This window comes from Vigna angularis, chromosome 11 (assembly GCF_016808095.1).
Source record: "Vigna angularis cultivar LongXiaoDou No.4 chromosome 11, ASM1680809v1, whole genome shotgun sequence".
NCBI lineage: Eukaryota > Viridiplantae > Streptophyta > Magnoliopsida > Fabales > Fabaceae > Vigna > Vigna angularis.
In genome coordinates, this window is record NC_068980.1 from 7,891,997 (window position 1) to 7,916,672 (window position 24,676).

Below are 24,676 nucleotides of genomic sequence, written 5' to 3' on the forward strand. Positions count from 1 at the left end.
CACGATGGCACAAAACCTAGAGGAGCAGGAAGAAACTTTATGTAAGGAACTTGAATATTTTAGGCAGACAGCCTTAATCCTTGGTTGAAACAAGTGTTGTTTTGTTCAAAGTTAGTTTTAGAAGTAATTTAATTGTGTGGGGTCTGTGTTGGTTTTGTAGCTACTGAACATGGTGTGATAAAAGGGGTTGGGAAAGCAAAACATGCAGTCCCACTCTGAGCTCTGGAGCGCAAAAACTATCATATAGTGTAGTCATTGTTAATGAAAAAAATGTCACAACCTACTACCGTTTTCGAATCAATTGCACCAACACAACCGATTCATTTAAAACATTTTGCTCCCATCGCTTTTGGGCAAGACCTGAAAGCACATGGAGGCACGCATTTCTTTTTACTCACTACTCTTGCGTGGTGAGGGACAGCAATAATACAAAAAACTATATAAAAAAAAAATAAAACCAAAACATTATTAATTCCTAGCTAGATCTTGATCAGTTACAAGAGACAATATTGAAACATACCTGCCATCATCATAAAGAAACATAAGGACAACATCTGACGGTTGGGAATTAAAAACGAAGGTGAGATATTGGACCTTTTGTCATCGAGATATCCATATCTAAGCAAAACAAGTGGCTCCGTAAACAATGGCATTTGTCTCTGTGTGTGCCTCATCAGTTATGAACCAATACATTGGTCAAAGGAACATATCATTGAGGTTAATTTTTGGTTAGTATGTCTGTGGGACATGTCTCATTAAGATGCAGGAAAAAAAAAATTAGTGTGTTAGAGACTTTGGGATCTTGACTCAGTCTTTCTTTTTTTCCTTTCTGATTCTTAAAAAGTTTTCACACAACTATTTTCTTGTTCTCTTTTTACTCCATCAATTTCAATTATGGTGAAAAAAAAGTACTAAGGAAGATGGATATTGGGTACACTGTAGTGCGTACAATGATCAATTATGATTTGAATTTTAGTTGAGACTTGTCAGAATTTACCATCTTACTTTAACATATTTTTCTTCCTTCCAATATTGATACTTACTGCTTTAAAAGTTTATCATCCCATCTTACAATTGATCTGAATATAGAGGAATAATGACGTCAAAGTATTCAGGTGGTTTAGTAATACAACATTAAACGGTGTGAGAAGTTAGCACATGATGTTTCTCAAGTTTCAGGAGTTTAATTTTTCAGTGAGTGTGGGGAAATATATTTGTCAGAAACAATTAGTATTTGCTGTATCTCTTAATAACTTAGTTTCTAACTATTACACTGATGAACACCTGAAATAGTAATATTTAGTGTGGCATAAGTGTACTGAGCCACCGATACATGTTTGGTATAATAAGTAAACGAAATAATTGAGATAGGACTCAATAATTGATTGAGTATATGTGTGAAAAGAAGAAAATATAGGAGTAACTTACACTACAAAGCATTATAATCTCAGTCTTCATTTTCATCGCCCTCATCTGCAACTTATTTGTAATAGTTTTGAATGATAAAACTGTCTCCGATTTAGAGTCTGACTTGAACAACATGTTAGATTTTATAATATATATATATATATATATATATATATATATGGTTTGTTAATCTATATTTTAGTAAACTGTATCAAGTTTTAGTAGACAAAAATATCTTCATTCATAAAAAAAGACATACTTTAAATACAAGACTATTTTCATTTTTTATTTAAAATAATAATAAAAAAATCATAAGCATTCACCTAACCTTAACCCGCCTTTCTCACTTAATTAATTTGTTTCTCTCTTATCTCCATTTTCTTTCTCACCCACACACACCAACTCACGATATCACAATTTGTTGCTCTTGCTCTTTTCATTTATTTGTTTATCACTTTAATAACAAAATAATTGATGCTATTGATGTTGAACAAACAAATAAATGAACAAAACAAGAACAATAAATTATGGTATCGTGGGTGGCTGTGTGTGGGAGAGAGGGAGGATGGAGATGAGAGATAAACAAATTAGATAAATGAGGAAGGTAGGTTAGGGTTAGGTGAGTTTTTCTAATTTTTTTATATTTTAAATTAAAAATGAAAATGATTAAAATACTTTTGTGTTTAAAGTATGTCTTTTTTTTATGAATGAGGATTTTTTTTGTCTAGTAAAACTTGGTACACTTTGTTAAAGTGTACCAACTAAAAAAAGAGCTTACATGGTTAGCAAACTCCACATATATATATATATATATATATATATATATATATATAACAATTAATTAGACCTACAATTAACAAAAAAATAAAAAATAGATAATTTTCACGGATTAAATGTATAAATGCACAATTATAAAAGAAAAATACGAAGAATAAGAAAAAATAAAAACTCAATGAAATTGGATAAAAATGTTTTCTCTCTAAGGACAATGCTCTATGTGTCTCAACTCAAAATAGACTCCATTTAAAAATTTAGTTATCACACACGATAGGTGAGACCTAAGTCTAACTCATATAAGGAATTGACATAATTTTTAACCCAAAATCTTAATGCAATAAGTTTATGGGTCTTATAACTTATATGTTACTCAACTTTGTCATTTATATTTAATGTGAGACTTATATCCACACTTATATTTTCAACAATCTTCCCTTAAGAGTGAGGTCCTTTCATATTGGTATACTCTTTCTTGAGCAAAAGCACAAATACTTCAATAGTACATACTCAATTTCAAAAATTAGGTATCACATATCCAATTAAAAAAATAAATATACATATATTCTCGATCAATACGTAAATTTTCCATTAAAATTATTGAGATAAGTTTAGATAATATTACAAGAACGAATTTATTTATCATCTTTATAAGTAACAAGAAAGAAAGTGACCAAAGATATTGTCATAAAAAACCAACAAGATATTGAAAAGTTTATAAATTTTCACAAAGTCATGAAAGTCAAGCTACTTTATGACAACAAAATATTAGATCTACTCAGTAATTAGGAAGAAGGATTTAAAAGTTATATGTTGTTGAGTCTAGTGATATATTTTAAGGCTTTTAACCCTCAAAACTAAGTGATAAATGGACCTTGTCTTGGATTAAGCTTTATTTACTCTTTTTTTTCCTTTTTTTTATATATTTTGATTAAAATATTACGAATACAAATATGTTACATTTTACATTTTTATGCTCAATTTGATTATATCTAAGTTTATTTTTGTTTTAAATGTAAGAAACCAAATATAAGAACTCGTGGATGGGAAAATATGGAATTGCAACTAGATATCCAATTGATTTTGTTGCAAATTGTTGATCTTAAAAGCTCATTTAAAAAGTTTAAGTATAGAAGTTGACATTGTTTCTTATATGTTGAAATTTTAACGATATATAGCTCACATTTATCTTGTTTATGAACACGGTATATACGATTATGTTTTTGCACTTTAAGAAATCTGTAATTTACTAACAAATTCAGTTAATCAGAAATTTGTTGAACAAATGGAGATTGTAGATAGATATACCCGTCAATAAATAGTTGTAATTACTTAATTTTCTCTTTAACATTTTGCAATTAAATAATAATAACAAGTTTAAAATTTTATAAATGAATATTTGTCAGCAAAGTAGACTTTTTTTTGTCAACTGATCTTAGAAATTTAGTGTAAAAATGAGATTATTTTAGAAATTTAGGCTTGTACTTTTTATTTTTAAATTTGACAATAATTTTAAATAAAAAGATTATAATTATAATTTTTTAATATTTAAAGTAATTTTTCTTTTAATTAATTATTATTTATATTGAATAACTAGTTTTTATTATATATAACAAGTAATTATGATCTTACTTTTAATTTATTTATTTTTAACGAAACCGTTATATTTCTTTCATTTTTTAACTTTTTTTCGATTAGTTCTGGTCTTTTTTATCTTTCAAAATATTTTTAAAGATAAAATATAGATTATTGAGCTGGTCAAATTAATTAATGTAACAGTTGAGGTGTGAAGTTGTGAGAAGATGGTCAAATATAGATTATTTTGTTGAGTAGTCCTGCTACTTTCTTCTTTGACCAAAATCATAGATTCTCTTCACTACCTTGATGGAAGAGAAAGTGTAAAGACACACCCATCATTTTTCTTCTCGCCTTCCAAGCTTATTTTTATTTTTATACTTTTCACTTTTCTCTTATAGTGTAATGTTAAAAAATTATATAACTAATTAATTATAAATTATAATATGCAAGTGAACGTAAACCTCATCATACAAACCGATTTTGTGATGTTGAGTTTGGTATAAAAATCACTTTTTAATATGGTATCGGAATCATATTTCGAATCTATCATAGCGAAATCTATGTAGACATCTAATATGATATCTCAATCATGGTTGAAGCTTATCTTAACGAGATCTATATAGGTATTTTGTTTCTATCCGTTGTTGAGCCACTATCGGGTCACCAATTAATCTTACTCTTACACGAGAGTTACGTATAAAAATCACTTTCTAACAAATAAATCTAAATTACAGTACATTTTAAAATTAGAAAAATATTCTTTTTAATAAAATTTAGTTATTTTGGGGTCTTTGCAATTAAAATGCAACTGCATGTTCCTCGATTTTGATTTATTTATCCATCTCTTAATTTTTTTTAGATTTAAATTAATAAATATAATATATAACAATTGGTATACTAAAGTCGAAAAAATTCTCATCTTTAGATTTAATAATCTTTCAAACATGGTAATATCTTCTTCATAAATAAGATTGTGTTACTCATAGAAATTAATTGTTGTGTAAATTATATAAAGCATTTTTTTTTATCAGAGTGCGAATCTCCATTCTTGCCGTTAATGCTTTTTGAAATATAATGATTCTAATAAGTAAATATTGACGATGAGAATAAGATTCAAATGTCTACAAAAAACAAGAGAGAAATATTAGGAATTATGAAAGTGCACTTCGCATAAGCCTCTGCCTCTATTAAACATAATTGCACATTCTGTCAAGATGATTAATTTAAATAAATTATTTAAATTAAGAAATCAAAGTAGTTTATAACATAGATAAAGTAAAAATAAAATTTAATTTAAGAAACATTCAATCACCATACGAATTTATAATAATAATAAAAATTTATGGACCTGCAATGACTAGAACCATAGTTAGAATTATTTGTTGCATCACCACATTCCTAAATCCCGTATGTGGTGTGAGGACCTTTATGAATTTTAATTATCCAACTTAAATTCAAGAAATAGGGAAATTAATTATTTGATTTTAGTATATAATTAATCATATGTTCTTAATTCTGCTTTTTAAAATACAACTCTCTAACTATATTTCTATTAAAAACGAAAATAATTTATAGAATTAGTTCATTTTAAGATAAAAATGTTAGTTTGTAAAATTGAGTAATATTGACTAAAAAGAATGGATTCTGATTATAGTTCAAGTAGGGAATAAAAATGAAGAATTTATTCATAGATTTTTGTTCCTAAGTGCTCAATAAATAGAAATGAATTTGACGTTTAAATAACATTTTACCTCGAAAACATGGTACTGCACTCATGTGGTTTAAATATCTACAATTTGAAGTGTGGTCAAATCACCAGTCCTATGTACGATATCAATAAAAGATGCATACTTTAATTTGAAACATATTATTTCTCTATTATACACTATTTAAAAATTTTAATCTAACTTAATCTTATAATAATCAGTTAAAAATTGCAATTGGCATTCCACGAATCTGTAGTTTCTCTGATAATAATCAAAGAGATTGTGGGGGCAAAGGCGTTACCTAAAATGCGTAGTATATAGTACAGGGTCTTGTACATATACAAAAGAAGGAAAAAAAAGAGATTGCACGCTTCCAATAGAGAGATGGAGAAGCACATGATGATGATTTGGTGAGTGCATGTGGCACGCCATACCTCCCATGCAGATAACACCATCATTCTATGCTTTATTTTTGCCATAGAGGGTGTAGACAGCCAAATCGACCATTCCCTAGCTACTTCGGACAAACTATAAAACATATACATCAATTATTTTTCTTCTTTCGATTCTTATCTACCTACCAAACAAACAGTATCTACCCTTATAGCTTTCATCATTTTCACTCAACACTGTACCTAAAACTTATGCATGCTTCTTCCACCACTTTTTCATCCTTTCCTCCCTTCAACATCAATATCACCTCAAAACTAACTCCTACTTTTCCTCTGCATTATTCACCCATAATCTTAATTACCACTCACGCTTTTACTTTTTCTTCTCCTATTATACAACTTCTTTTTTCTAATCACTATATTATTCTTATAACCAGAGTTTCAAGTGAGTGATTGTGTTAGTGTCAAAAAATTATTTTCCCTAAAATTCCTCTAAAGTTGGTTTACCTTAATTAAATCATTCTCGATGTATTAAATAAACAGTACATTACAGTTTTAACTGATGACATTCATGATTCATTTAAAATTTGTTAGTATCAAGTTATTTGATAAAACTATGATAGGTTTATCGAGGGGAGATTCACCAGAGATATACAAACACCAATGAGATATGAGTCTAACCATATAAAGGATTAACAATCTTAAGGCGATGTGTTAATGAGTCTTTCATCTTTATATAGTGTTCATTTCTATTCAATGTGAGACTTTGACTCACTTAAATTCTCAACAAACTAGACATTTTATTATTATTATATATATATATATATATATATATATATATATTATTTCTTTATTTAACATGAAATATTTCATAGAATAGCTTTAAGAGTTAAAATCTAAGGCAATTTAAATGATAATTTCTTTTTATTCTTAGATATGTCTTTTAAAAATAAAACTGAAGGAACTTTAAACTCTAAAAAGATGATATATGATAATTATGATGTCTCTTTACAAATTTAAGATCAAAATAATATTTAATAATTTCTTTTTTTATATGTTTAATAATATCAAGTTTAAAGGTTCAATTATTTGTTATGTCAACTTTTTTTCTTTAAAAAAAGTAATGAGAATTTAAAGAGTCTGGTACAAAGAAAGAAAGAAATTATATTGCCCATATTTGGTATTAAGTGTCATATTTAGTATGAGAATTTTTATTAAGGGAAATGATAATTTTCAAAGTTAACTAACCGTTATACATAAAAAAAGGTCTTTTTATAGAACAGCAAAAAGGTCTTAAGGTCATCAAATCAAATAACATTATGTATGATACGTATCTCCATGATTATTAGCTGCATTCTATACTAACATCAAAAGGATTAAAATACTCTCCTTGCTAGTGTCACCATTGTAAATGTTGTTGTCGCTTCCACCTCTAATTACACTTTCGTTTTTCATTGTTGCTGCACTTTTGAGAAGAAAAAGAAAAAAACTTTGTTATTAAGACTTATACTTTTGAAAGGTATTATATATCTTCTGGAAAATTTGTTCCAGAAATTCTGAAGTTCTAGAAAAATTTCAAAACAAGTCATTTCACTAGTGCAAAAACAACTTATAATATTACGTGTTCAACGTCGAACCACTTAATAACTAACGTTAAAAATGATCGGTGATATTTCTGTAAATAAATGCAATTATTAAACGTCGTTTAGAATTGTAATTCGACGTAAAAGGATATAAAACGTCGAATGCCCCAGTGTTAGATGTCAAAATTAGTGAATTCAATAGAAATTTGAGTGGGAGATTGAAAATTCATTCACTTTATCTTAGCGCGCGAGACCACCTCTTCTCTGCTCAAACTTTTCTCAAACGAAGTTTAACGACCATCACATTAAATATTTCTTTCATTTGATGCAAATGCATGTTAATTTACTACTTTAGGTATGATTTTTGTTTGTTTTGACAGATTATTTTCGTGTTGTTGTCCTTCATAGGCGCATTCTGCTTTTTCTCTCACGTGTGACAACACTTTATTCCGATGAACCAAGGTTAGTTTTCATTTTGAAGAACTTATTTGTTGAACTTGTTTCTTGTTATTTTTTGTTGAACTTGTTTCTTATTATTGTTTGGGTGAACTTGTTTGTTGTTGTTGTTTGATTGAACTTGTTTGTTGTTTGATTGGACTTGTTTGTTGTTTGTCATTGTTGTTTGTTGTTGATACTATATTACACGTTCATAGTTCATGCTTTACAAAATACCAAAAACTAAAATTTGTTGTTTTTCTGCTTTTCAGACCTCGTAGAGTTGTAAAAAAGGATCACAATTAATTTAAAAAAGTAAAAAAATTGATTAACGTCGTTTATTGATAAAATTCGATGTTAAATTTAGCGTCGAATTTTTTAAATTCAACATCAATTTAACGTCTCCCGATATGACGTCGTTCTCGAATTCGACGTGAAAGGCCCGAAATATTTGACGTTGTACAATGTTTTTGTATTAGTGTTTAGAAGTCACCTTTACCAAGGATAAAATTTCATTTTAAAAAGTAGGAAGGCAGCTAGAAATTATGAGGGTGCAGGAAGAAAAAGCATTGGGTGTTGCTCCCTCCACCACCACCCGTTGCTCCCTCCACCACCCCATCCCTGTTTTACCTCTCTTTATTTTTCAATTCCTAACCCTTAGTAAAATTTTAGGGTTAATATTTTTTAACCTCTACCTACTCTAATCCTCTACATATATGCAGCGGCAACTCTTCTTCCTCTTTTTCACGTTCCACTTCTTCCTCTCGTTCTTTAATTGTGATAGAATTGTGGTCTCGGAGTGTGGTGGACTTTCATTAACTGGTGTGCTTAGTAAGAGATTGCAAGTGGTGGTGGAAGCAATTGATCAACCGTGCCAAGATCGGTGTGTGGTGGTGGTGTGGTGGTACTTGAATGATTCGTCGTGAAGGTGCGTAATAAACCCTAAAAAAATAAACGTATAATCTTTAAACGGATGTGAGCATCCCTCAGCGGATGTCAACATCCGTTTAAGGGAAAACGAATGTCGATAACCGTTTTGCCTTAAACGAATGTTGACATCCGTTGACGGATGCTCACATCCGTTTAAAGTTACATGTTTATTTTTATTAGTTTATTTTTTTATATTAATTTTAGAGATATTTTAATAATGTAATTTATATATTTTGATGTATTATTTTTTAATATATTTTTGATGTATTTTAATAATTTATTTTTGAAGATCTTTACTGTTATTAGTTTATATTTATATTTTTTTTGTATTTTGCAGTTATATATAATTAGTTTTTTGTTTAAATATTTTTGTATAATATATATTTTTTATATATGGTTTTTGTATTCTTTAACAATTTTATAATTATATAAAAAATCATTTATTAGTTTAATTATATGAAATATATAATTTTATTATATTAATATTTTTGTAATTAAAACAAACGGATGTGGTGGAGTTGGGGGTGAAAATCTGAAAAGAGAGAGAATGAGAGTTGGGAGGTGGGGCTGAGTAAAAAGTAAAAATGAGTAGAAAGATAGAGTTTGAGTTTAAAGTAAATAAATAGGATTAAAAGTAAAAAAAGTTATTTTTATAATTAAATTTTTTTTTGCAAAATGTTGGAGAGGTGGAGGGAGAAGTGGTGGTGGTGGAGGGAGCAACACCCAAAAGCCTTAATGTGGACATCAAAGGAGCCCAGTTTGTGATGGGTATTATGTGCCTGGCAGAACAGAACTTGCCCAAAAACATTCTGGGTCTGCCTAGTTTCTTTTGTTCAAATCATGCCATATTACTTTTCACAACTTCAAATTATTATCCAGACTTATACTTCTCATAATTTTCTTTTGACAAAAATGGTTCATATATTTTGCATTCTCATAAGACACCAATTTTGTGTGTGAAAATATGGTAATGATAGATAATAGAACCTTGTTTATGATGTGTATCTTGGTCAGACACGTAAATGAAAACTTGTTTTCATTATGTATACATGGTACAGAACTAGTTTGACAAAGAAAAAAATAAATAATGACGGATGCACGTAGGTGAGGGAGCAATTATCCTTTTAATTTTTTTTTATTTCAATATACTTAAAAAAGTTGTCCTAAAAAAAAATAAGTGTTATTTATAAGATAAAAGAGATATAATTAATTGATACCAATTTAATTAGACTAACATTCAGTGATACAAAAATAGATCAACGTGTACTTACCCGGAAATGAATTATTGTCCGGGGTACTTTTGTCTTTTCAAGAAAAGGTATTATAGTAAACATATGTGTGAATAACAATCTCTCCAATTACATCCAAGTTCAAGGCATTTCTCTCCGCACCTCAAACCATTTCTTCTTCCATTTCTAATTTTTTTTTTAAATTCTAAAACTATTTTCTATAGTTAAAAAAATTTCATCACGAAGATTTTAAAATTTTTTGAAATTTTTTTTAAAAACTTTAATAAATTTTAAAATTTGTTAAAATATTTTTTTTACGTTGAAATTATTTTCAGCAAATTTTAAAATCTGTTGAATGATTTTTTGAAAGTTTTAATAAATTTCAAAATTTATTAAATTTTTTTTAATAAATTTTAAAATCTGTTAGAAAAAAAATAATTTTAGGTTATTTTTAAAAATTAGAAGTATATCAAACGTTTGGAGGTGCTTGTATGAGGCCATTTCTTCTTCCACCCCCATATTTTCTTCTTCTACCCTTAACTTTTAAAATACTCCTTTTATCCTTTTCGAACACTACTCTCGCTTCCTCCAACTGCTCCTCCCAACGTTGTCACCATCGCACCCAACTCCCGTGGGAACAACCACATTTCGTGAAGTAAAAGCTGAGTGGACAACATGATAGTTTGAAGAGGATGTTGAAGGCTCTATTCCATCCGTGGAACAACACCTTTGTCGCTGCCCAGAGGAAACTGCCCCTCCAATGGTAGATAATTTACAAAAAGCTATTTTTGTCTTTTTTTCACGTAATCTTTTCTATGGAAAATTAATTGCATGCACACTATATTTGTACAATCTAACTTTAGTCCTCATGCAATGCAGTTCTTTAGCAGTGAAACGATTACCATGATGGCTATATCAAATATTGGTGTTAGGAAGCATTGCACGCATCAGGGTGAAATCCATCTACTACCCATGAAGGAAATACGCATGCTACCAGAAAGGAACATTCTAAACTTGAAACCCAACGCAGAGCTTCGAGTGGTAGCATGCATCAACAAATAAGCAGTGGCTCACGTCTTGCATATGAAAACGAGTTGGTTGGTAGATCCTCTCCCATCTTCATATCACACCGTCTCCAAGAAAGGGTTGGCTCAAACCACAACTACTCTGAGTGATTGTAGCATTCTTCCTCTACTCACAACAACGGCCTCGCTAATTCATCACTGTGTACCTTTTTGTTTGGGCTCACTGAGGCAAACTAGGACATACAATTTTGTTATTTGAAGGTGTATAGGCAAACTTCATCTGTGCCTTTCCTCATCATAATTTTCTTCTTACTCCTCCAAACAGACCTCCGTGTCAGCGTCATCTACACGGATGTCATCTCTGGAACTGCCGCTATTGGCTGCATGGGTGAAATCATAAAGCATAAGCGCCTCGTGGATGACATGGCAGAAGAAAACGAGTAGATGTTTGTGAGGAAGATGACTTGTGATGTGTGGAGAGTTGTGTGTATGATGATCATCATGGAGAGTGACGGTGAAGAAGGTTACAGTAGTGGGTGAAGGGTGGAGGTGAAGATGGCTTGTGATGATTCGGTGTAGTGGCTGCATGCACACCTTGTCGTGGAATAAAAAAAACGGGTGCAGGAAGAAATGGCTAGCCCAGGAAGCCTAAACAAAAGAGTAAGCCCATGTAATGGAATAAAAGGGGAAAGGCCTTACTCCAAACAAGCTTAAATTCTGTAACAAAATAAAAATCAAAGTTGGCTATGCTGGACCAAAACGACCAATAAACAAGTAGCTGAAACAAAAAAGAAAAAAAAAACAATATCGTTTGTTGTTGATTGGTTCAAGAACATGTGGTCGTGTGGCACCTACGTGCCTTAGCGCCTTATCCAGCAACTGTAGTGTTGACAGTTGTGGTGGTCGTTTAAGAATTTCTAACCCGAAATCTTCACTTTACATCTCTCTATCTCTCAATCTTCATCACCAACAAGTGTTTGAGTAACCATGGCATCCACCACTCTATCTCCTACAACCCCTTCTCAGGTATCAAAAACAACAAAAATGTTCATTTTTAACATATTCTCTATAATGTGCAGCATTATCACGGTGCTTTTGAGTTAACAAGGGACTACATGCGTTGTGATTTCAGCTATGCTCCGGAAAGAGTGGGATTTTCTGTCCCTCACAGGCACTTCTTGTGAAACCAATGAAGAGGCAGATGATGGGGAAGAGCAAGGGAATGAAAATTGCTTGCCAGGCCACCAGCATTCCTGCTGATAGAGTCCCTGACATGGGCAAAAGGCAGCTCCTGAATCTCCTTCTTCTTGGTGCTATTTCACTCCCAAGTGCTGGAATGCTTATTCCCTACACCTATTTCTTCGTTCCTCCAGGGTAGGTTTTCTTTTCATCACCCTCTCCCTTCTTCTTCTTCTTCTTCTTCTTCTTAAACTTGCAACTCAACCCTCTTTCTGTTCTGTAAGTGTTAAATGAATTCACTTTTTATTTTGGGGGAGGTGGCAATTAGCATTATTGATCCTATATGACTATTGACTTGTTCAATTGCGTGTGAATTTAATCATGTAGGTTTAGGATCTCTGTTCTTGTTTTTTAACTTAACTGTTGCAGTTCTATGGCGTGCCTTTGATTTGTCATCAACAATTATATTTGGGAGTTACATCTTTTTTGGGTCTTATGAAATTTCAGATTTCTGGTTTTAGTCCTTGTGAAATTTCAGATTCCTGGTTGTTGTCCTTGTAAAATGGGCAGAAATTTTCACCTTCAAGACTTGTATTGATGACGAGAAGAGACTAAAACCGTAAATTTGAAAATTCATAAGAATCAAAAACATATTTGCCTTTGCATGTGCTTTTTTCATAAAGTTGTTGTCGAATTAGTCCTTAATAAAAGATGCAAAATCTCATTGACTTAATCCTTGGACGATTTTTACTGAACTAGCCCTTCAATTTCATTGCTCTTATCACTCTAATATTCCTTAAGGATGAATATGGTAACATTTGAGATTTTGTAAGTGACAAATTTTGTGACAAGTTTTTTGAAAACTAACATGGTAACATTTTAAACCATTAAGGAACTAATTTAGTAACCAAAATTAAAGGACTAATGTGGTGTCTTGTGTAACTTTTGCAGAAATAAGTTGAGAGTTTACTCTAGTAATAATATGAATTCTCAAAAAGATAGTTTCTCTTATACTAATTGGATCAGCTTTGGGGATTCTTTTGTGTGATGATACATCCATGAGAAGCTTTTCTGTCAAACCTTGAATAATTAGCTTCTGCTTTGCTAGATGTTCACCCTCTTCTTCAATACTGTTACTTCAACCTAATTCCTACATCGTTATAGTGGTGTGATTATAGTGTAATGATTTCTGTAGTGGGAGGGTACGAGGGAAGTTAAAAATGTGCACATTCCTAACATTGGGGGAGAAGTACTGAATTCATAATTTCTTACTGTTTGGAATTTTGCCTCAGTTATTTAGTTTTGCATTCTTTTCACATGAGTTTAAAATTTCTGCACCTAAGTTCCCAGTTGATTCATAAGGGAGTATATTAAGTTGCTGAGAAGGGGAAGAAATCTATCATAATGTTAATTACTTATTGCATCCAGCATCTAACAGTTTGATAATTAACTCTTAACCTTCCAATACGGTTGTTTCCATTATTCAATCCAGTTTCTTCATCTATACGTACCATTAACCCCAACATGCAAAAAATTACAGTTCAGGTTCTTCAGCTGGAGGTACTGTGGCCAAGGATGCCGTTGGAAATGATGTAATCGCAGAGAATTGGCTCAAGACACATGGACCTGGTGACAGAACTCTTACACAAGGATTGAAGGTATGTTTACAGCTGTTTAGTGTTAGTGTTTTCATAGATCTTCAACAACTTGCAGATGTTTTACATTTAACATTGAAAGCAATAATTTCCCTGGACTGCTTCAGTGCCATTTCTCAATCCTTCTTTAGACCTCTTTTCTTTCCTCAACAAATTTTTATCTTGCTACATTATGCCACTTCTATCCAGTGACAGTGAAAGGGAAATTTAAACTCTAGATCTAACTACATAAACCAAAGGTTTGCCCTTGTAGAAGTGAAAATGATTGCCTTCTTACTTTCCAACCAAAATAAGTATTTTCACATTTCCATAATTTGAATCCTACCCCTTTTATTAACAGGGAGATCCTACCTATCTTGTGGTGGAGAAAGACAGAACCCTTGCAACATACGCAATTAACGCGGTGTGCACTCATCTCGGATGTGTGGTGCCATGGAATACAGCTGAGAAAAAGTTCATTTGCCCCTGTCATGGATCTCAGTACAATGACCAAGGAAGAGTTGTGAGAGGGCCTGCTCCCTTGGTAAGTAAATTGGAAAACCATCTTTTGAGAAATTTGTGGCCTTTTTACTTATAGAAGGATAGGTTCAAGACATAGTAATGGTTATTTTCTTAACAACTAGTGTTCAAATTTTAATCTTTTCTTTTCTCTACATACCTGCGGCTAGAACAGTGATGAATAATTTTGTTGTTCTTGTTGGACAGTCTCTGGCATTAGCACATTGTGATATAGATGATGGGAAGGTGGTGTTTGTTCCTTGGGTTGAAACAGATTTCAGAACAGGTGATGCTCCATGGTGGGCTTAGACTCCTTAAAGCCGTTTCTCTGTTGTCCTATGTATTTAAGTGTGAAATTCAAACAATCTGTTTTGTGTCACTGCATAAATATATTTTGTAATCAAATTCATATTCTGTGAACTCAAGCTATGGAAAGGCACCTTTTTTTTCCCGAGTAATCCCTTCTACCATATGCTTTTTCTTTTCCTTTTCTTTTAATTTAATGGAAAATATTGCTTTGTGCTGCCAAAAATTGAACTTTTACTCCTTTATAATCCATGCTATACCTTTTTATAACGTTTATGGGTTTTGGGTAGCTGCTAATGTAGTTAGTGTGATATAAAACCGGCGTTTAGTTACTATGAAGCTTAAATTAATTTTCAAAACAAAGCAATTTATTTGAATGTAATTATGGTGCTGGAGATCCAACATCAGAGATATGACCATGTAACAAAAAGAAAACAAATCAAAGTTTTCTAATATTTAGTTTAGGTCCTGATTAGTAGCGGAGTAAATTTACTGAAGTATTGAAAAACTGGAAAAGAAAAGAAAAAGTCTTGAAATCCTGAATTTGTAGAAACACGACGAAAGATTCAAAAGAGTTCAGAAGAAAAAAAGAAGAAAGAAATGAGGCATCCGATAGAGGAAGAAAAAAAGAGAAAGAAATTGAAAAATAATACAAATTCAGAAAAAGAATACAGAACAAAAAAGAAAGATATAGCAGACAATGCATGAGAGTAATGGTTCGACCTAAGAAAGAAAGATGTTTCAACATCAGTTTCAGTATCAATGTAAGAAAGGCTTAGTCAAAAAGTAGGAATTTTAAACATATTATAATAACTAATGTTAAAAGCTACTTTCAACATTGGTTTATCTTGAATAATTTCTGTCAAGAACAAGAAGTAAATATTTCCTTCGCATCTAAACCATTTATTAAAATTGATCAAATTTCATATAAATTTTGGCACATGGTTAATTTTAATCCATTTGGCCAAAACTTAAAAGAGACTCCCTCCTTGTGGTGATTTTATGATAATTATCTTAATCAAATGATTATTGGTTGTTCTTTTCAACAAGTGACCATCTCTTTGGGAAAAAAAGATGAGCCTTGTTTTTTCTCTATTGTTTAAGCTTCTACACAACACATTTCTGCGTAAGCTTCGTAGTTGAAACAAAATGATCTCATCTACAACTATTAGGATACATTGGGATTTTAGTGTTGTTTTGGGACCCATAATGATCTCATCACTTTCTTGATTTTTTTTTTCTTAAATATTTTGGCATTGGTGTTATCATAATATACTTACCCAATTACCTATATATGTAGAATAGTCATCATACTTGAACAAGTTTTTATTTTTTCAGATCTCATAAAAAACTCAATAAATTTACCTATGATATGGAGTATTTAGAATAGAACCTACTATCCAATGTGTTGTCTTACCATGATCTAGGTCCCATTATGATAGAAGTTAGACATGCTAAAAAGGTTTCTCTCAAATTTTAAATTTTTGTCTATGGGGATTAAGGAATCTTGGCAGGTTAGCTCTGTGGGTCGTCCTATGTTTATATTAAATAAAAATAAAAGGTAAAAGTTCGATTCAAGACCTAAACTAAAATTGATTTTAGAAATGTTCACTCCAAGCTTAATGAAGCAATGGAAAAATTAAAATACTATCAAATCATTGACAAAGATGGTAATTTGGAGGATCTAATCTTAAAGGAGGGGACAATGGTTGATATTGACACAACACTAGACTACGAGGAAGAGTTTTGGAAGGCAAAATTGTATTCACCATTGCAAGGAGATAGAAATAAAAAATATTTCCATGCTAAAATTAAACATTCCATATTATCAAAATATTATGTTCCTTAACTCTCACATCTTGATAATGTTATAATACAATAATACATTCCTCAAGTTGTTACTAATTTGAAAAAAAAAACATGTTTGCTATTATTCTTACATTTTTATAAAGTGAATAAGTTTTTTTTTTCCTAGATGAATTTATAGTTAGTCAATCAAGTTTGTTAAAAGAAATGGAGGGATGAATTAAAAACTCTCACATCTTGATAATGTTATAATACAATAATACATTCCTCAAGTTGTTACTAATTTGAAAAAAAAAACATGTTTGCTATTATTCTTACATTTTTATAAAGTGAATAAGTTTTTTTTTTCCTAGATGAATTTATAGTTAGTCAATCAAGTTTGTTAAAAGAAATGGAGGGATGAATTAAAAACTTTCTTTTATTCTTTTTTTTTTTTACAGAATTTTAAAATTCTATTGTCACCATTTATTTCCTCTAACGTGTTGTTGTGTATTTGTGAAAACGGTAGAAAGAATATTTAAATTGTCTTAAGTTTTAACTCTTAAATTATGTAAGATTATTAAGTGTCATATAAATTCTAAATCGAGTTCTAAGAAAAATAAATACTAATAAAAAATGAGGATTGATTGTACAATTGTTATCGTATGTGAATAAAATAACTTGTAAATATTATCATATGGTTGAACTTTAATGACATTTAAACTAAAACTGTTATTATACATTATTTTCAATATTCTTTAAAAATATATTTTTAAAGGTATCTTTAGATAATTTCCTAGATTCAAATATAAGAAAATAAATAATTTCATATTAATTAAGAAAATTAATAATTAATTTAATTTCGCTAATCTCAAATTAAGAAACATGATATTAAGGAAAAGAAATAATTAAAAGTACAATCACTATGAAATAGACAATCTTTTAGAGTTATATCATTAAATAAAGTAAAACTGGTTAAAAGACTATCATACATGACAACTTTTTTTTTGTTTGTATTTAATTTAGCGCGAATATTTTAAGTAGATGTATATGATGATTTACAATCTATCAACCGGTTCACATCATTCATGTTACAGTTAACTCCTTTATTTGCACATGTTTTAAATAATTATCCATCTTTAACAAATAAAAAAACAAATTGAATTTCGAATTATTTTAAACTAATAATAATATATTACTTTAAAAAACAAAAGTTTGTAAGTGTGAACAAATGTGCAAGTTGATCCTCTTTAGTGCCTACCTTATAATGAAAAAACATGTCTATCACACGCAAGTCCATTTTAATACTCATTCTCATCGATCTTTTTAAGATCCTCGTCATTGGCCAATTAAACTTTGCTAAAATAGAAATAAAATAAATTATATGTAATATCATCTCGGTGGTGTGGTTTGAAGAATTAGATGCACTGGCTTGGCCAATATCAATTTGAAGACTGAAAAGTCACACTGCGAAGAACACTGTATGAACACAGCATAAAAAGTTGAATTCAGATATGGAAGCACAACTTGTTGTCTTTGACATAAAAGAGAACACAAGCACAAGTATTTGACAAATCCATTTGAACCAATGGGCGTGACCACCATATGCTGCTTCCTTTGAGCCACTTCTCTTTCTGTATTTCTCATCATTTCAGGGCAACGTCCAGTACTCTATAGGAAGCTCTTTCTCCCTTCAATATTTTCTTCATCTTTTCACTACAGGTAAGGTAGAAGCCATGCTATGCCAGTCCCTTACCTTATTTTTCCTCATATATTCTCCACAATCTTCTGTATGTCATAACTGGTAATTTTTTTCTGCATATATGGTGAAACAACGACTTAATGTGTATTCAAATTCCTGAAAACATAGATTAAATCGTTGGTCTCTCTTCATCACTCATCATTTGAAAGTTGAAGCTAAAGCAGTGGCAGCCAATTGTCAAATTTTTATGTTTCACTATTGGTTCAATATCTGCTACGCTGGAATTATTATATTGTAGGAGTGGTGGAGTGCTGATATGGTGAAACACATGCTTTGACTTAATTATAGCATGACTGATAATACCTGCAATATAAGATTTTATTATTGCTTTGAAATCATGTGTTAGACTTTTTAATTCTAGAAATATTTTAAATTATTCTATTTTTACTCCAAAAAAATGTGGTATCTGAGGTGGATTCGTATAGTTTATCTTCAATACGTCAAATAGATTATATCTACACATTGAAGCCTTGAGGTGATGAATATAATTTCTTGATTGAAGAGAAGCATCCATGGCAGGCATGAGCAGTGAGATTTCAACACGGCTGGAGGTTCGTACCTTGATCTATCTATATTACTGTTATTTCAACATAGAAACACAAAGAAATTCATTTTTAATCTTTACTTGTTTGGCCTATTGAATAGGGAAAATCTGCTGCAATAGTGGTTTGTTGGCTTCTCGGAAATGGATGCCTTTTTTCATGGAATAGTATGCTGACAATAGAAGATTACTACAGTTACTTGTTTCCAGTGAGTGATGCATACGTACTCTTATTCTTCATTATCTGACCTTATTTAACTGTTGTAATTGTTTTATAACGAATGGTCTTACACAGATTAGAAGTAATTTAATTTGGTGTTCTCTTTGTGCAGAAATATCATTCATCTAGGGTTCTTACACTTGTATATCAGCCATTTGCTGTTGGAACACTTGCGATACTTGCGTATAATGAGGCAAAACTCAATACACGAATTCGGAATATGTTTGGATATATACTTTTTTTCATAAGCACGCTGTTGGTGTTAATTGTAAGTCCTATTCGTTAATTTTAGAACTTGGATAATTGATTCCTCTGGGATGGTGTTGATTTATTTCCAACCAATCTGTCGTAGGTGAATTCAGCAACATCTGGTAAAGGGGGGCTTGGAATATTCCTTGCTATATGTGGACTTAGTGGTGCTTTTGGAGTAGCAGATGCTCATGTTCAAGGTGGAATGGTGGGAGACCTGTCCTACATGCAACCAGAGTTCATTCAGGTCAGCCTCTGTGATAAAATTATTATAAAGTTATGAAATATTCATTAAGCTCATGAATTCCTTTGCTATGGTTTTGTTGTTACAGTCATTCCTTGCTGGTTTGGCAGCATCTGGTGTATTAACCTCTGCTTTGAGGTTAATTACAAAAGCTGCATTCGATCATTCTAGTGACGGTCTCCGCAAAGGAGCAAGTAGGTTCAACTCTCCAATACCTCAAAATCAACTTTTTTGTTTCTCTTTCATTCCAAATTGATTATTGATAAATACTTCTATTGGTTGTGTAATATAAATACTACCAGAGTCTCACCAATGCTTCTTGATGTGTTTTATTTAAGATTGATAGTTATTTTATCGGCATAGCAAAATAATTCCTTTTGTTTTAGTAACACAATACTTCCCTTACTTTTCGGGTCCTCTGTCATTGTTTTTAGATACAGTAAGGGTTGGCTGTTTCTCATATAGTAACAAGTGAAGAACTTGTATGAAATATTTAGTACCATGTTATCACAATATATTGCACATTATGGATTTGAAGTTACCTTGCTGATTAGACCAGCAATGTCAATTTCTCTGAACTCATGTGATGGTGGTTGAATTCATGTTTGTCGTGACTGAACATATATAATTATGATGATTGTTGTCCTCACACCCTTTTAGGTACTGATCATTCGTCATGTTATATAATTATGCAGTTCTTTTCTTTGCCATATCAACATTCTTTGAGCTCCTATGTGTTGTTCTCTATGCATTTATATTTCCTAAACTACCAATTGTGAAGTACTACCGTTCAAAGGCAGCATCAGAAGGATCCAAAACTGTATCAGCTGACCTTGCAGCAGGTGGCATCCGGACATTACCTGGAACAGTACTGTGTTCTCTCGTCCTTTTTACTCATCAATGCATCCCAAAACGTTTTCTTTGTTAAAAAAGAAAAATTCAGCTTATGCAAGGTTTACTCTTTTTCAGGACGAGGAAAATGCAAAAGATCCTGAGCGGAAGGGAAACAAGCAATTGTTATCGGAAAACATTGATTATGCACTTGATATGTTCCTAATTTATGTGCTAACACTGTCTATTTTCCCTGGATTCCTCTCGGAAGATACTGGATCACATAGTTTGGGTACATGGTATGTTCATTACAAAATAGCTTGATTTTGTGACTAGAAACTAAACAATAGGCCAAGATATTGATTCTGTGATTTTATATAACCAAATATAATGTAACAATTGACATGTCCGATTATTCCAGGTATGCTCTCGTCTTAATTGCTATGTATAATGTGTTCGATCTGATAGGAAGATACATTCCACTGATGAAATGCTTGAAATTGGAGTCCCGAAAGTTGATCACAATAGCTACTCTTAGCCGTTTCTTACTTATTCCAGCATTTTATTTCACAGCAAAGTACGGTGACCAAGGTTGGATGATAACGTTAACATCCTTCTTGGGGCTGTCCAATGGTTATCTCACTGTATGTGTCCTAACATCTGCACCAAAAGGTTACAAGGTGAGTGAGCTAAGTGTTAAATACAGCCAGAAAACTTTGGTGTCTAGACATTAAAATTTTCTGTGTTTACTTTTGGTAGGGTCCAGAACAAAATGCCCTGGGAAACATATTGGTGTTGTTTCTTCTTGGAGGTATCTTTGCAGGAGTGACACTTGACTGGCTATGGTTGATAGGTAAAGGATGGTGAGATGAGGAGATCCAATTCGTTCCTAGTAAAGCATTATAAGTGTATTCATATTCTGTTTTTTAATACTTTAAATTAATGAATTGGTTAATTTGGTTGTTGATTCCTCATAAACTAGCAATCACAGGCATAATTAATTGAATACCCTCTTAGAAGTTTAAAAAACTTTAGAGAGGAATGATTCAAAAAAAATCATCCTACATTTTTGTTTCTGAAAGAAATGTTAAGCGCTCCTCGAAAAAAGGACGAATGCAAAGTCGCTTTGCTTTCCTCGTGGTGGTCACACTCGCACCATGTACAGACAAATAATACATATTAGAGTGACGGTACTTGTACGCAATTCTTCACCTAATATTCCAACTTTTTATTCTGTACTATTTTAGTTTTCACTTTTTTAATTACTTCATATTATTTCTAAAAGGAATGCAAGATAAAGAATGGAAAACGATTAATAAAAAAACAAATATGTACAAAAAATAATAATAGAGTAAGAGTTCAAAATTTACAGTGAGAAAGGACAAAACATTGGTTGCATAATTTTGTCTAATAGCTTCACGTGAAACCCAGATACATATTACAAACAAAATCGGGCAAAGAGAGGTCTAATAGGACCCTCTCATCTCGCAATCAAGAAGTGGACCCTTCAATCACAAAAAAACCAGAACCATCAGGAGCATAATCCAAACTATCCTCAACGGCCTAGATGAAACCTGGTTCGTCTCAAATTGCAGGGTATCAACGGCCAAGGGCATGTTGTCCTGGTCCGGACTACACTTTGATTCGTGCGGATGTGCGCTGTACATCACAGCTCGCAACACCGCCGAAACGGTTGGTATGTACGCCGTTTTGTTTCTTCCTAGCAGCCACGTCAGCGCCATCAATTGGCAGTCACGGTTGAACATCTTCTTAGCTCTCTCACTTTCACCCTCACTCTCCTTCTTACCCCCTTTCACCTGTTTCAAAATAAAACCAAACTTCAAAAAACTTACCAACAACAGACATTGGCTAGCTCAACCTTATTTTACACAAGTTAATCCTTTATGTTTTTTATATCAAATTATAATTATAATATAAAATTTGGAATACATTGAATCAATTTTGTTAGTTAATCTTTCAAAGTCGTTGCATTCTCTTTATATGTATCTATTAGCGATTAACCACACTCATATTATAATAAATAGATCTTATTTTTTTAACTTCAATTGTTCTTTTAAATTGAGTTATTACGACATTAGATATATTCCAATATGGTATTGGAGGTGGCAAGACATGAACATAAACTCTACCTTACACGCACATGGCAATGTCATTTTCGCAGGTCAACCCAAAATTAATTAGAATTCAGATGAAAAATAATCAACGTTGCTTTATATGAGTTGATTTTAATCTTTATATAGGGAGAAGATGAAAAACGTGTGACCTTTTGTAGAGCGCTGAGGCATTGCGTGCAGCCAGCGTAAGAAGCGTTACGGCAATTCTTTTCCAGGTTCCGTACAACGGCGGTGGGGGTGGCGTTGTGGGTGCCGGAGACGTTTCGAACAGCGGTGATGTTGAAGGCGTTGGGGCAGCTGAGGGAGGTTATCTGGTGGAGTCTGATGCCGCAGAAGCAGAGAATGGCGTCGCAGGTGCCGTTGGGTTGTGGGATTCGGATGCTCCGATTTCTTAGTGAGTCTTGGAGCGAGTTGACGCAATTCTGGGAGTCGTCGGGCATCATGGGGAGGTCGCCGGAGGGAGGTGGCGCGGCGGCGGATACTTCGAGGGCTGTTCTGGCGAAGGCCGCGAAGAGCCAGGCGGCAAGGACTGGACAGCAGCGGCTGCGGTCAAGGGTGGTGCCGCAGGCGTGGTTGACGCCGCCGAAGAGCTCGTTAGAGAGGTCGAGGCGGCAGATTTGAGAACGGGTTTGGGTCGGGTATGCGGGGACGGTGTTGAAGGACGGCGAGTCCCCAGGGTTCAGAGGTTGTGCAGCTGTGAACCATATTGAAGCCAAGAAAACAAGGCCTAGCACAATGGAAGTGACGAACAATTGCATTTTCTTTGGTTTTGGAGGATTGGAAGTTCTTCTCTGCTGGTTGTTGTAGGAAGTGAAAATGGCGTACGAGGAAAAACAGAGGATTAACGATGTTTCGGCTATGATTTTTATGCATAAAGGGAGAAGATAGACTGAAATGAAATGAAAGATTAGGGATATCATGAAAAGACAAATACATTTATGAAAATTAAATTTCATCTTATTATTATAAATACAATTAATATTATTTATGAAAAATTATTTAACCATTGATGCTAAAAAATAATCATTTTTTTCTTAAATACATTTCGAAACTTTATTGATCTTTTTAGTTTTAATATAAATTTCAATACTAGTTTTTATTTTAATAATAATTATAATATTTATTTTTTGATTTATTGTTTATTGTTATAAGAAAAATGGAGACACATGTTTGATGGTACGTGTCTCCGCTAGTATTTTTAACATGATTTACGCATTTTAAAAATTCAATATTTTTTTATATCCATATTTTGAAAAAAATAAATAATTGTGCATACTATTATGAAGGATTAATTCTTACAAATGTCTATGATGATTCTCCTTCAGAAAATAACTGAGTAAATATAATTTTAATTCGAAAAAATTTAACTGTGATCGGACGATAAAAATATATTCAAAACTTTATTATAACTTATTTTTAAAGTAGACAACGGGTTTAAAAATTAATTAAAAGTATTAATATGACATCACGATTATCTTTAATTAAATTTAGAGCTAGCATAAGATAATTGGTTATATAAAACAAAACTTTGTTATCCTATTGAAGCCATAATGCAGTGGAGGCAAAACAATGCACAGGGTTGTTTGGTAGTTCTAGAATTATTGAACATGTCTTCAAGGGTGAGTAAGTTGTCTTTAATCATGTTGATAGTGAGTATTGGAATAGTTCTATAATTGTCTTTGATTAAATAATGTCAGAAATCAATTGACTTTTTGTTTCTCCGTAGTCTTCTCTTATTTGTTTTTACTACTAAAACCATATTTTGACATAATTACTTGACACAGATTTGATATAAACTTTTTTAAATTTAATTTTCAATGATTTTTTCAAGTTATTAACTTAGAATTTTTTTTCATCAAATTTCTAATTGCACAATTGCAGTGTCAATTGAACCTAAGAGAGAAAAGAAAACTTAGATAGTGTTATTATCATTCGTTATCGCTAAATTATTATCAACACTCTCATTTTTTTCTTTCTTTTATGAAACATGCTTTTTTTTCAATTTCTAATTTCTTCAATTGTCATTCATTCTGAATTCTTGAATCGACATTCTCTGTCTGTGGTACGAAGTAGTGTATTGGTTATTGATAACATTTAAGGATAACAATGATAAGTAAAGGCAGTGAAGTTAGTAAATAAAATTATGATATAGACATTTTTATATAGACATTTTCATATAGACATTTTTATGTTTGTTTAAGACTTTTTGACT

The 24,676-nt window shown here is 31.7% G+C and overlaps 3 protein-coding genes across 5 annotated transcripts; 2 read left to right on the forward strand and 1 right to left on the reverse strand.

The window, feature by feature from the left end:
- The first annotated feature begins 11,925 nt into the window (after positions 1-11,925).
- LOC108332507 (cytochrome b6-f complex iron-sulfur subunit, chloroplastic) lies at positions 11,926-14,849 on the forward strand. Its single transcript, XM_017567802.2, has 5 exons — positions 11,926-12,085; positions 12,192-12,433; positions 13,779-13,896; positions 14,234-14,416; positions 14,599-14,849. The coding sequence occupies exons 1-5, from the start codon at positions 12,047-12,049 to the stop codon at positions 14,698-14,700; spliced, it is 684 nt and encodes a 227-aa protein (XP_017423291.2). The 5' UTR covers positions 11,926-12,046; the 3' UTR covers positions 14,701-14,849.
- Positions 14,850-17,886: 3,037 nt separating this feature from the next.
- LOC108334243 (equilibrative nucleotide transporter 3) lies at positions 17,887-21,307 on the forward strand. 3 transcript variants are annotated; one of them, XM_052870635.1, is made up of 10 exons: positions 17,887-18,286; positions 18,747-18,795; positions 18,890-18,994; positions 19,118-19,273; positions 19,358-19,501; positions 19,587-19,692; positions 20,194-20,366; positions 20,468-20,628; positions 20,751-21,009; positions 21,089-21,307. In XM_052870635.1, the coding sequence occupies exons 2-10, from the start codon at positions 18,757-18,759 to the stop codon at positions 21,194-21,196; spliced, it is 1,251 nt and encodes a 416-aa protein (XP_052726595.1). In that variant the 5' UTR covers positions 17,887-18,286; positions 18,747-18,756; the 3' UTR covers positions 21,197-21,307. The 3 variants fall into 3 exon arrangements, with proteins under 3 accessions (XP_052726595.1, XP_017425467.1, XP_017425468.1); XM_017569978.2 differs by having other exon boundaries at positions 17,887-18,204; XM_017569979.2 differs by having other exon boundaries at positions 17,887-18,204; positions 18,752-18,795.
- Positions 21,308-21,624: 317 nt separating this feature from the next.
- On the reverse strand, positions 21,625-23,424 carry LOC108334244 (uncharacterized GPI-anchored protein At4g28100). Its single transcript, XM_017569980.2, has 2 exons — positions 22,614-23,424; positions 21,625-22,146 (listed from the first exon to the last, which is right to left on the reverse strand). The coding sequence occupies exons 1-2, from the start codon at positions 23,418-23,420 to the stop codon at positions 21,841-21,843; spliced, it is 1,113 nt and encodes a 370-aa protein (XP_017425469.2). The 5' UTR covers positions 23,421-23,424; the 3' UTR covers positions 21,625-21,840.
- Between the last annotated feature and the right edge of the window lie 1,252 nt (positions 23,425-24,676).